The 14,258-nt window shown below is 38.7% G+C and overlaps 1 protein-coding gene across 1 annotated transcript in view; it reads right to left on the bottom strand.

Moving 5' to 3' along the window:
- kcnd3 (potassium voltage-gated channel, Shal-related subfamily, member 3) overlaps positions 1 to 13,790 on the bottom strand; it is a 110,481-nt gene extending 96,691 nt beyond the window's left edge. Inside the window, exons 1-2 of the mRNA XM_081349286.1 lie at positions 13,419 to 13,790; positions 11,322 to 12,498 (exon numbers count right to left, since the gene is read on the bottom strand). Coding sequence (XP_081205412.1) covers positions 11,322 to 12,424 — 1,103 coding nt within the window. The 5' untranslated portion in view covers positions 12,425 to 12,498; positions 13,419 to 13,790. The remainder of the gene's footprint in view (positions 1 to 11,321; positions 12,499 to 13,418) is intronic.
- Between the last annotated feature and the right edge of the window lie 468 nt (positions 13,791 to 14,258).

Below are 14,258 nucleotides of genomic sequence, written 5' to 3'. Positions count from 1 at the left end.
TGGAAAATAACACAGGTGAGAGAGAAGGACACTGGGGGGTTACAGCTCTTATTTGTAGTGAAACCACATACGCTTACAATCTCACATATGAAGCAAAGTAATATATGTAAAGTATCTGAATTTTGCATGCATAGAACTGCATTACCTACTACATTTGCTTTCATTTCAGGTTTTTCTTGTTGATTACTTGATCGGACTGCCAAAGGACATATTCAAATACATATATATATATATATATATATATACACTGCTTTATACTTCATATATACTGCTTTATACTCCATTCTGTTTCACAATACAATAAAAAAATTTGGGGTCAAATTTTGGAAAGAAATTTATACTTTTTTCATCAAGGACATTAAATCAATCAATATTCAAAGTAAAAAAAAACAAAAACAAAAAAAAAAACTAATAATGTTACAAAAGATTCTATTTGAAATAAATGCTGTTCTTTTGAAATTTATATTCTATGATGTATCACTGTTTCCACAAAAATATTAAGCAGCACAGCTGTTGAAAAATAATCATTTTAAAATGAAAAATTCTAAAATTCAACTTTGCCATCACAGTAATAAATAAAATGTCTTAAAATAGAAAACAGTTATTTTAAATAACAACAATTATATTTCACAATAATACTGTTTTTACAGCATTTTCTTTAATCAAATAGATTCAGCCTTGGTGAGCATAAGACTTTTTTTGTTGTTGAAAAAACATAAAAAAAACTTACCAACCCCAAACTTTTGAAAGTATTGTTTCAACATTCTGCATTGTGTTAAGATTCAGAATGCAGTCAGCTATATTCCATTCCATACATACTGACACACACTTTCTCTCTCTTTCTCTCCATTTACACATTCAGATGAAAGTGACGATAGGTTTAGACATGTCCTCTAGCTGACACTTATACTAGCCATACATATTCCAGCATACAAACTTTAACTGTAAGCATAAACGTCCGTCAAGTTTATGCTTAAAAAAGAAAAAGAAAAAATACTTGCACAAGAAAAATAAACTAAATTCAAAATGTGTTTTTTGAAAATGAGTCTGATTTTCTAACTAAATTAATAAAGGATACAGTATTTGTCTTGATTTAAATATGCATAATTTTAATTGGAAAACAAGAAAAAGACAGATCAAGAAAATAATTTTTGCAGTGTTTGGTCACATGTCCTCTCTTTTAAAAGAGAGTTGGATCTCAAAGGCTGGTAGGCACAACAAACCACTTTTTCACGCCACAGTCCATCTGTTTAAAGCTGCATATTTGTTTTTATATGCAGTAGTTCAGAGCAGCAGGAGCTATCACTGCAGAGTCATTAATTAATTTGTTGCCATGAGCAACTAATATCAGGAGTAAACATAAACACCACGCAGAAGTGATGATTATTTAGTGACATTAGCACCAGCTGGGGCCGAAAAGGATCCGCGGGAGACAGAAGGGTAGCTGCGGGTGTGTGCTTATTTGCGTCTTATGTGTGTGTTGGCTTGTGTGTGTGCGCATCAGTATGTATGAAGTGTTGCTGCTCCAGTCATGTGACTGTCAAACCATCCATTTCATGTGTCTCTGAATGAGTCACTAATGATGATTAAATTGAAGCCCAAAGACAAAAACAACAGACATTTATCCCAGTTTATTCAATGCAGCACAAGCAAAGTTTTGATCCCGTCACACAAACACACATGCGCATACAACACGCACGCAGACATGCACGAACGAACGCACACGCACGCACGCACGCACAGCCCCAAGCAGCAGCAGCAGCTGGTGGTGGTGTGGAGTGAAATCATTATTCAGTGTGACAGTAGCAGATTCATTACCAGCAGTTAAGATGACAGTGGTCAATGACCAAATGCATTAAACAGAAACAATGAGTGGGAGAGACCTCAGTCACAGACTTTTCTTCCTCCTTTATGCATTTCATTTCACTCACTTTTTATTATATCAGAATAGAATAGAATATTGGTACATGACTGGGCATCCTAGCTACTTTCTGTTCGTCATCCTTACTCTGTTAATAAAAATGTATATTATAGGTTTTTATTCATTTTTATATAAAAATGTTATATAAATGTAGTCTTCTTTATTATTATTATAAAATAAGTGGGTTACACTTTTTTCAGTCTTTGTTACACTGTAATTATATTAAGTAACTACATGTACTTACTATATGGTTAGGATAAGGGTTTGGTTTGGTTTAGGGTTAGTTGCTTGTAATTATATATATTTTATAGTTATTACTACTAACTACATGTAACAATGACACTGTAAAATAAAGTGTTTCCAATAGGTGTTTACCAAATTTGACATGTATTTTTGTTCCACTCTAAATAATGGTTAGATATCACGAGACTAATACAGTTTATTCTATTGACAACTGTAGTTTTATGTATGTTTTTCTTCAGGTTTTTACATATACTGTAACTACTCTCAATGTTAACTTTGTTTAAAAAAAGTTATAAATGTGTCTTTATACATGAACTTATATAGCTTCATTTATATTTTAGGAAGGAAGTCCCTAGCAAAGGGTTTATCGTATTTGGGGTTCTGTGATACAATTTAATCAACCCTGTTATAAACATCAAGAATGGCTCGTGCCAGTCTTCTTTAAAACACTTTTTTAACACTATTTTAAGAGGTGCTATATACACAGTTTTATTTAGTTTCTATTTTACTTGCATACAGTAAGAACCTGCAAACTGTAAAAGAGAGAGCTTTGGCGGAAATGAATAAAGTCTTGAAATGTATTCATTATGCTGTCTTTCCATGTCATGAGACTAATCTGTCAGACGCCTGCTCTTAACTACTCCATGTGTTTGAGTGACAAATCACCTTCTGAAACCTTTACGAATCAGAGTGTGGATCAGCTACACTCAGAGACACTAAAACCCAGACGTGAAACGATTACAGCTGAAAAGAGCACAGCCGAGAGCAAAATTACACGTTTACAGCACACACACACACACACACACAGAAGCGGTCTCAGGGGGAAATGTGAGTGTCTGTATGAAAGAGGGACAATACTGCAAATGTCATATTTAAGATGATCACACAGCTGCGTAAACTTTAGCACGGTCATTTGCACACAGCAGCACAAAAAAACCATCATCATCATCATTCATTTGTTCTTTCTCTATGCAGTTTTAATGAGCTTTTTATGACAATGAACACACAGATTCTCTCCTTACAAACATTATGGGTTAATGAATACTCTCATATATGATTTCCAAGAGCCTCGATACATCAGCTTATGGGAATTTCAGCAGGAAACAATGATCATTCCCCATGCTGAGAAGAAGGATGGCAATTTGTACACCTGTCACAAGCACTCAATATACAGCATACAATCAGGGTCGGCACTACAGGAGGGCGTCCAGAGGCATTGCTCCCTCTGCCATACCAGCCAAAATGTCATATTTGACCAAACTATTATATCTTTCTCATGCGTTTTACTCTGTTTAATAGCCACAATGTGCGACGACTATAAAACGAATACAGCAGTAAATTATTTGTGAAAATATTTGCTTTGAGCAATGGCAAATCCTGGCATATGCTACTGTATATGCTATATGAGTTTTTTTTAAATGTATATTTCCCATTATTTTTTTACATTTATTCCAAAATAATAACTATAAGACCACAGTAACATTTAATATTTCTTGTGAACTGATGTTCAGGTGTTCTTTTTAATAGTAAACTTATTTTCAGGTCATCAGTCATCACAGCTTGGTAAACACTGCAGTTGTCATGATGGTCACCGACACGGAGATTCAGATTGTTCATTCAGATTTGCGGTTTGTAATCGATTTGCGAATCTGAACACACACGAAAACGAGGGGCGGGATTTATTGTGTGAACAGCAGCCAATAGCGCGATGGAGACACTGCCTCCACTCAATGATCATTCAGCGTTCTCTGGGGTGACGTGGGCTGCGCATACACATCTTTCAGATAAATATTCGGGGCAGTTTGACAGGACTGAAAATGAATTGTAACCTAGTGGGTATCTTCTCTGCAGCAACTCCCTGGGCTTTACTTCGCTGCCCCCTCACTTTGGCTGCTATGTGTCTGCACCATAGAAATAGGATAAGTGCTTGTGAAAAAAAAAGCGCCTCTTTACCTGCTAGGAGCCTAAAATGGAATAGAGATTATAAAAGCGGCATATAGTACAGGTCAAGGTTATCACAAAATTGTCCCCTGACAAAAGGGAATTAAACTTGAAACCTTTATCACTCTGTAGCAACATTCACACCTCTGTATCAGCGAGCGGCCGTGTGACTTCATTGGTAATCCTTTGTTTTTATAAGATGCAACATTTTTCTTAATTTCTTATTCCTTATTTGTTTTATTAATCTTATTCATATTTAGCCATCAAGACAGAAATGTGTAATTCGAGCACATGCACAAATAAAATAAATAAAAATAATAAAATAGGGAAGAAGAATTTATGTACATGTAATTTATTTTTAATTAATTTGTCATTTATTTTGTATGATTGTTATTTATGGTATAGTACATTTTTTGTCCATATAGTGAAAGTCAGTCAGGAGTTATTTGGGTGAGGGTGAGATGAAAGAATTAACATTTTTGGGTGAACTTGGGTGAATTTAAGTGCCAACTCTGCATGCAATTTATAGCCTAGTATATATAACCTATAGCTTCACAGCACTGACCTCAAGAGTTGATTATCACAGTAAATAGCCTACTTTTTGGAGTGGCATTTTCTGAAGTTTCAAAGGTCAGACGTTCTTTCCTCTTTCCGTTCTTTTCCATGACCTTTCATTAAAGTGGAGAGCTTGACCTAACACCTGTAATCTTTCCTCATACCTTCTGTCGACAGCTTTAAACCAGCAGACAAACACAAACAAAGGTTCGGCAAATCAGTATAAAACCCTCAGAAATCCAGACATCGATGATCAGTGTGACCACTAGATGAACTAAAATCGGTACTGGGTTGAAAGCCTGTTGAAATAACTGTACGGGTAATGGATTTAATGCTCTTTCTACTGGGCACAGAGTAACAATACCTTCCTTCATTGATGCTCCCATTAAATGTCATCAGATCTGATCGCTAATGGTGGAAATGTGTGTTTATGGAGGGCTGATGGGATGAAACGGCAGCAATTTGACCATCACAGAAACTCTAAACCGAGCGCTTGGAACACAGAGCCCGTCGAATGAAGAGAGTTAAAAGCACAAACAAACAAATGCATTTTACCTCTCTTTTTACTCAGTATTTAGAGATGGATATGTGGATATGGATGTAGCATAGACAGGTTAAAAGTTCACTGGGTGGCAGGGAAAATAGAGAGAAAGAGAGAAATGATTGGAGTGAATACTTGAATTTATACTTTTGTTATTCGCTTTAAAGGATTATTTCTCCCAAAAATGAAACTTCTGTCCTTGCTGAATTATGAAGAATAGTACAGATTGATTTCCCCCCCCCCCCCCATGCAGTGAATGGGCTCTGGAACTTCAACAAGGAAAACAACATGAAAGTATCACAAAATTGGTCTTCTGAAGACATGCTGTACGATTCATGCCATTCTGTTCAGTACCATATCTCGTAGAAGTGGTGACCTGCTTCTTCATTAACCCTAGAATGCATAAATGGGGTCAAACTGACCTGTTCATGCGGTGATATTTTTAAACATTTTATCAATGAAAACATTTATTTGATATTCCATGAATTTTTCAAAAAACTTGTTTCAGAACTTCATCAATGTAATTTTCATATTTCTTGCTCATAGAATGGGGAATAATTATTTTGTATCACTACCCATATAATGTATAAAGAGAGTCAAATTGGCCTGTATTTATTTCCTAGTAAATTTTGATTCAACACAGTATTTTGGTTTGGGATACATTTCTGTCAGTAATAATATTTATTTTCTTAAAACTGTATGGCATACTTAAAAATCTTTTTTCACTGTGAGACAAGAATTTGCCTCAGAGACCAACCCTGCATGTCTGAATGCGCATATATTCCTACTAGGTGAAAAGCAGTACAGTATTTGAAATGAGTATGTCTAAATTCACAGTATACATAAAACAGTTGGCAAAAAAGATATCCGGATGACCTAATACTGCCACGACTCTAAAGTTCACATCTAATGGATAATTTACTTTTCCATGGGAGAGGAGTCGTGAATGGCAGGGAAATGTATAGCTCTCATGATAATGCCAACATGGCAGTGGATGAAGTACATTCAGACTGCATTCATACTACACACATTCATACTTGATATTCATACTATACACATTCATACTTTTGTAGTTCTTCATCAAATGTAGAACCTACTTACACAGAAGGTCTATATGCAATTTCAGAAGCAGATGAGTAGAGAAAGGCTACAGGAAAAGACAGTGAGTGCCCAAAAAAGGAAGAGGAGCAAACTTACAGTAAATCTATGTAAATCTATTTCCTATACAGTTCACAAAATAATGTGAAATGTTCTGTCTCTGAGAAATGTTCTGTTAGAAATGTGTGGAGTGAAGGTTCAGACTTGGAATATACTAGATCTAAATTAGTTTGTTAAGAAAAAGTACAACTGCATTTTAAAAAGAATAAATGCCATCTTTTGTAATGCATATGCAGTATAAGGAAAGTGGACAAACACGTTTCATATATTAAAACATTTGTGTATCATCAGTTATTTTAATTATTTCATTAATAGGAGACCTAGACCTTTTTTTTTTTAAAGAAAAACACTATTTTGTACTACCGTTAAATTTAAAATAAAAATGTAATGTTTTCACCTTTTGCTATAGTTTTTGCTAGTTTTGCTATATATCCATTTCCTCACACACTCACCATATGATATCTACTTCAGTCCATGATGTAGAGAACTTCAAATCTCCATGTACAGCAAAGCAGATCAAGTGCATTAGCAACACAAAAGCCTCCTTGGTGCGACTGGAAGTCGATTTTTACCGATTTTTGTACTGTGTTGCTCCTACACAACCCCTGACAGCAAACATCATGAGAAAAACTTCTATTCTGAACTCAGTGACCCCCCCCCCCCCCCCACACACACAGAGACATATGTTGCCTTACCGATATAAAACGCTTCGTTTTGACACCCTGCAGCTGTGGGTGATTATCATCATTCACCCTTGCTAATGGATTCAACCTCATTTCTCTTTCTGTCCCTTATCCTCTTCTCGCTCATCCTTTGTTCCCTTTTATCAATGCTTCTGATCAGTATCGACAAAGCATGTTCACCAACAGAGCAATAGAAGCAGCGTTGAAGCTAGAGAGAGTGAGACGTGTTGGGGCCGAATGGCTAGTCTGGATCTATTCAGCGCTTGCAACAGGGGCGGGAATTTTGAGTGTCATGTTAATTAATGCTTGTGGTAACAATTGAAAGCCCTCATTAGCAGGGTGATTTTCTTCACAGCAACATTAGCGTGTAGAATTCATAGGTCCGTAACATAGGGAGCATACTGTATCTTAACCAGTAAAACTACTACTGCAGGGCTAGAGGCTAATAAGGCAGCAGTATTCAGAATTATATATAGAGAGAAAGTGAATGAATATGATATTTCAGGTACATCTCTTGCAAACCACTGTGTTCTAAAGCACACTAGAGATTTGTGTTTTTCTTTAAAGGTCATTTAGAATATGCTACTCCACCTAAAGGTCAACACCACATATTACCGCAAATAAATAAATAAATCAATAAAAAAAAAACATTCATTCTCTTCCCACCTCCCTTCGGTAAATCTGCGATCCTTCTACAGCCTCCTGTTTTTAAAGCAGAAACACAAGTGTAAAAGCTCAAAGTATTTTCAAAACAGACTCTTCCCTCATATGGTCAAAATCTCTCTCTCTCTGACAGCTTTAAAATGCAGATAAAACCCTGCCTGGATCTGGCGCGGTTGTTCGAGTACTGTGTTCAGGGCCAGATTAACAAATGGACCATGATGCAACTGAATCATCGCTTGGACAATTTATGCAACACAAAATCTGATGTTTCGCTGCAGAACACACAACAGACGGTTTGCAATCATTTGGTCTCATTCACTCATATGCCAAAGGTTAATCCCATAGGACAGAAAAATCACAAAAGAGATGGCATTAATATCTCAGTTTTCCTCCTAGATAGCAATAAGATTAGATGAAGAGCAATTGGAGATTTGAAAATCTCCTGCTTTTCAGATTTTTTATTTTCTGAGAAACGTGTGCCTCCTCTAGAGTTTCAGAGGAAAGCTTTTATTTATCCTAAGAAATTTTAGGGATGCATGATATATCTATACCATATTGGTTATCGGTCAATATTAGAAATGTATTTTATTTATTAATTTATATCTGCTTATTGGATATTTAATTTTGATGTTAATTTTAACATTTACATTACATTTATGTGATGACAGCAAATGTAATCTTTAAAACTCTAATAATTTAATAATAAGACTGTTAAATGTAATCTTTAGATGTTCATATTTTAAATTTAGCCTAAATCCACGTTTATGATTTATTTATTTATTCAGACAAAATATATTCACATTTTTATAATGTGCCATTTATGGGTTATCAGCCATAACATGTTAATAATTACCAGACTAATGATATCAGCCAGAGTTTTAGTGTCAATGCATCTCTATGACGTTTAGGAGAAACATCAAAGACAAAGTTGATATTTAGATAAAACACAACCTGAAGTCTCCTAAACTAAGAAAGAGCAGTATCCAAGCAATATACCTTTCTTTTCTTCCACTCTCTCTTTCCTTTTGCACTCTTTTGCTTTATTTTCAACTCTTAGACTAGCTGTCTTGCCAAGACAAAACACAGAGCCATGAAATTCAACAGTAGAGCAGCTAAATTAAATGTTACTGGTGTAAACAATACAGAGGAGGAGGAAAACACTTCAGACATATGACAAGGCACAGAAGAACAGTTAACCATTCACACACAATATGCTTGATATTTCTGATGAACTAGTTATCTAAGCTCAACACGCATGTGTTCGTAGGGCAGTGGGTCTGTGTTTTACATGTTAACTTGATGTCTCAGTCTCACCAGAGAAGCTGAACTGCAGTGCTGAGTTTCACTCTGGCGGAATGAGGTGGAGACCCCATTAATATGTGTAACGGAGGCCAGCTAGTAAGAGCTGTGCGAGGAAACCTCCCTCGCTTTAGCCTCCTTGTTAGAGCGTCCGCCTCCCATGCCGGAGACCCGGGCTTGAGGCCCGCACAGAGCGGGGAGAGTAGGACCTGAGGGGTTACTATGGTGCTGTGACCCAGATGGGAGTGAGGTTTAGGGGGGATGAGTGTAACAGAGGCAAGCTAGTAAGACTCCCCTAATCTCAAGAGGCACTCTAGCGACTGACGCCAGAGGCTGCGCTCTTTAGCCTCCTTGTTAGAGTGCCCGCCTTCCACGCCGGAGAGCCTGGTTCGAGGCCCGCACAGTAGGACCTAAGGGGTTACAACTTCAGTGTGAACGAATCAATGAATAAAAGAAGCACCAGGCGTGTAAAACACACCACTGCATTGGTCAAGAGCACAGATAAGAAGCCTTAGAATCAACAGGTGTGTTGTGATTTGATACAAACCTGAACCTACTGACACAATCAACTGTAGAAAAACTGGGATGTAAAAATTATCCCTTACACCTGGTTTGAACTGAATGGGAAACACTCCCACACACATGCAGTGAGAACACATGACGTCAACGGGGTTGGAAATGACTTTGTGGTTTACATTGTTCAGCACATGTACCTGAGAACATTAGTCACAGTGACACACACTTCTACCATGTGATTTATTGATGAGAAGAGTCTCTCTCGCTCTCATCTCGGGTCAAGTCTCAGATGCAGGTGGAGACTGGATCTCTGGTGCGATGAGTAAAGAGCTGCACTACTCTGAAATCCATGTAAAACTAGCCAACACATTAAGACAACAATATGGATGATATATAAGGTTATAGTTCAACACAATGCCCACGATGACCTGTTATTCGGCCATTCTCATATACACAGATTACTCTCAAAGGAAAGCGTAAATAAGTAAGTATGTTTCTAACTCTTTGTAATTCTACCTCAGAAAAAGTCACCTGAACACCGACACAACTGTATTCATCAAGGACCAAACCATTTGGCAATGTAACATTCATGAGTTACTGTTCACAATAAATGAAGTCCTTAATCTTCTTGTTTTGAGGTCACAGGGCACAAGGGCAGTGGCCTCAGCCAATGATCAGCCATCTAAACAGGAAGTCAAAGACGGTTTTGACTTCAGCTCTAGTTTCAAAGTCAGAGTGACACAACAGCTACAGCTGTAGCAGCCGATATATAGCCGATTACTCAACTATACACCATATAATCACTCAAACTAATTGCCTAAATTAATCCTACACATACTCTTAAAACCACTGTGTCAAACGTCTACATGTATCAGTCATGAACACATATAAATGGCCTGTGATTTATGAGGGGCAGCGTTGAAGTGAATGGGGCTATACAGCTCTGCAGTCTGTTGTTAGAGTGTTGGAGAAACGCTGAAGGATGTTCCTCTGCTTGCTTCACACAGGCTTAAATATTAATTGGTGCATAATAGGGATGAATAAAGTCTAGCCCGGGGCAGTGAGTTAAATCCAAACCTACCGCTGCTTTGGGCAGGCATGACTGCAGTCAGCAACCATGGTCATTAGGGTTAGATGCTAATAGCAGTTAACTCAGAAAAGAAGGAAAATACACAAGCTGCAGGGAAACGTCTTCTCTTTTGATGAGGTGTAATGTTATATTGTAAACAGCTGTGTTCATTTAAGTTGCTAGTTGGTTTATAATACCGTGTACATAGGCCTACTTAAAGGGATAGTTTACCCAAAAAGTCGTAATTTACTGATGCTCATGTTGTTCCAAACCTGGATGACTTACTTTATTCTGCGGAACACAAAAGAAGATATTGTGAAGAACTGTTTATATTCATACAATGAAAGTCAGTGCAGTCCAAAACACAAACATTCTTTAAAATGATCTAATTTTGTGTTACGCAGTCTTTTATTTTCTTCTGTCAGAAAGATATTTGCACCTTTCTACTCCTAAAAGGTGCATATTACAGTAGTTATATGTAGGCTACCTTAAAGGTACTACTATGAACTCTTATGATTTAGGGGTAATAATATTGTAACATTAAGGGTACCTCACCAGTGACAAACTCCCGTACCCCTATAGGTACAGTTTCTACATTTTTTTTTTCTGAGAGCGTTAGGTGAACTATCCCTTTAAGCTGAAATGTATTAGGGGTGTGACTTGATGTGCGTCCAGGGTTAAAAAGTGTAAAAATATACAGAGAGAAAGTCATTCCGAGACAACATGACTCACCCCAGCGTTGTCATGGTTACTATAGTGTACCAGAAGGAGGCCGGGATGCTGGTGAACTTGCTGGACGAGGAGCCTTTCTCAGCGTAGAACATGACTGTGGCAAAGATGATGATGGCCATGGTGAGGGAGAAGAGGAGGAAGCCAAGCTCAGACGCACAGCTCTTCAGCGTGTAGCCAAGGATTCGGAGACCCTGGGAGTGGCGGGAGAATTTAAAGATCCGGAAGACGCGGAACACCCGTAGCGTGACGAAGGCTCCGCTCACGTCCTCGTTGTTGGTCATGACAAGCCCAATGTAATATGGTAAGATGGCTACTACATCGATAATGCTCATCACGCTTCTCATGAAGCGGTACCTGCTGGGTGCTGCAAACAGTCGCATCAGATACTCCACCGTGAAGATCATTACGCAAGCCGTGTCCATGCAGAAAAACGCTTCTGTGTAGCGCTCCCCGCAAGGGATGTCTCTCTGATTCGGCGTGGAACCACAAGGAACCGTCTCAACCACGTTGGTGATGACGGATATGGCGATGAAGAATCCGGTTACATAGTAGAAAACCAGTGCCATGGTGCTAGTGTGCGGGTTCTCGAAAGCCCTCCACATGGTCTCGCGGAAAGTCATGTTGGGGGGTTTATTGTCTTTGTTGTCCTCAAGGTCATCCATAAGACGTTCCGTGTTCTCCCTCTTGCGGTCCTTATACTCTTCATAACAGCAGTCGCTGATGATCTCGGGAATGATTCCAAAGAACGCCAGCTCCTCATCGTAGGCAGAGATGCACTCGTAGCGCGGGTAGTGCAGCTTCCCTGTGCGGTAGAAGTTAAGAATACTTCTGAACGAATCCGGATCTCGGTCAAAGAAATACTCCCTAGTCTCCTCATTGAAGAAGAACTCTTTTTCGGAGCTCCCTAGGAGCGTATCAGGGTAACGGTCTAGCGTGTTCCGCCAGGTCTGGAAGCGTCGGCCGCTGACATTGAGGATGATAAGCTCATCCTGTCGCTTGTTCTTATTGGTCGGTGCGACAGGCATGGGCAGGTTGGCCACGGGCATCCATCCTATGGCCGCCGCCCGAGCGAAGGGGAGCCAGGCTGCCACTCCAGCAGCCATGGGGACTCCGGCTGGGGTCGAGGGGACCAGATCAAACACCTTCACAACCAGCTTGACATTAGATTAGACCCCATCTACATAGAGAGAGGCAGGGAGATGGGAATATAGATAAGAGTGAGAGATTGGCAAATGTGGGAGGACAGGAAGAGGAGAATTCCAGTGGGAAAGAGTGAGACAGATGTGAAATGGGAGTGAAAATATGGCAACAGCGGACAGCATGCCAGCAGAATTGAGCAGCAGAGGTAAAAGGGAAGCAATCAAGTAGAGTACAGTAAAAAGAAGTACGTAAAAAATGGGAAATGAAACACAAGGAAAGATAGGGAAGACAGTTGCAATGGAAAAGAAGGGAAAAAACACAAATAGGCAAAAATAGTATTAGACCTCAAACCTTAAACCTATTAGTTAGTTTTGTTACAAAGAAACAAAATAGTTGTCTATTTTTTACCAGGCATTTTTTATAGGCCATGCTTTGCACAAATGTATTCTTACTATACCAATGCATTTATATTATAATTAAAGAAAATTACTAACATGTTTTACAAGATTGCTTTTACAGTGGCAACAAATATTATACAGCACATACATCATGATAACTCGTAAAGAAAGCTGATTGCAAAACTATTCATTCTCAGCTCATGTAAGACAGACTCCAAAGGGTAAGGCACGATTTCTGCTCGAGACACAGAACCCTTCAGCACAGCAGTTTGAAACAGATGCGAACCTGTTGAGCTTAATGCAAAACAATAAAACGCCACGAAATATTGGACGGTAAACACGGACAGTGCTGTAGTTCTTACTTTACGAGCATCAAGATGTGTACTGTTAACACTTCAGCCGCGGTTATCCACAGCTGCGCCCAAATAAAAATTGTTAAATTTGAACCAGACTGATGAATCTCATTGAAAAATAATAAAACAAATAAAAATAATGCAAAAAATTACTAGTCCAAAACACAGCAAACTCATTTTCAACAGTTGAGTTTTTTGCTACTTACCCACGAAAAATCTTTCAACTTTTCATTAATTCAGCTACATTTATGACATTTCCTCCTGACATCACTTAGAAAGTGTTCGCCGAAAAAATCCGCACATTAATGAGGAAAAACACAAAACAAGAACCCAACTGAAAGAACAAAATAATAAACGAATAACCAGCGTGTTTGGGGTCGGAAAAATGATAGTTTAGTTTTTATTTGCGTCCCTCTGTCACATCCTACGCTGTTTTATGATCCATTTGCTCGGACGGACGGACAGAAATGCCGCACCGACCGCTCGCGCGCACGAAGTGACTCCCGCAGGATGCTCGGCTGATGGATAGAGGTGGTAGTCTTTTCCCAACCTCGCTCTCTCTCTCGTTTTCTTTCTCTCTCTCTCTCCTCTACATAAACCAGCACACTCCCTTTCTCCCTCCCCAAGGTCTCTCCGCTGCCAGGTCTCGCGCTCTCTAGTTTGGCTCTGCGCGCGCGATCGGTGTTCGTGGAGCAGAGAGAGCGCGAGACGCACAGAGGCAGTATATGCTTGCTTTCGCGCCAGTCACACTGTTTGACAGCGCGGTGATTTCACCTTACTTTACAGTGGGCTCATCCTGCTTGCCGCAGCTTTGTTACCTGAACCGATATAGAAATGGGGACATGGTAATTGATTTGCAAAGTCATTCGCGAGCGCAGTAACCATACACAATATGACATTCAAAACGTCCTGTGCGAACTCTGTCTCACATTGATTCGTAAAGATAATTTTAAGTAAGTATTATAAGCTACAAAAAGTAGCTTATTCACGGAAATGTATGTATCATAAGTTAAACAGCACCAGGATAAAAAAAAAAAGTGTTTTGT

Source organism: Scardinius erythrophthalmus (genome assembly GCF_964197995.2).
Source record: "Scardinius erythrophthalmus genome assembly, chromosome: 20".
Classification (NCBI taxonomy): domain Eukaryota; kingdom Metazoa; phylum Chordata; class Actinopteri; order Cypriniformes; family Leuciscidae; genus Scardinius; species Scardinius erythrophthalmus.
The sequence above is the reverse complement of the archived record's forward strand: the minus strand, read 5'-3'. Positions and strand labels throughout refer to the sequence as shown.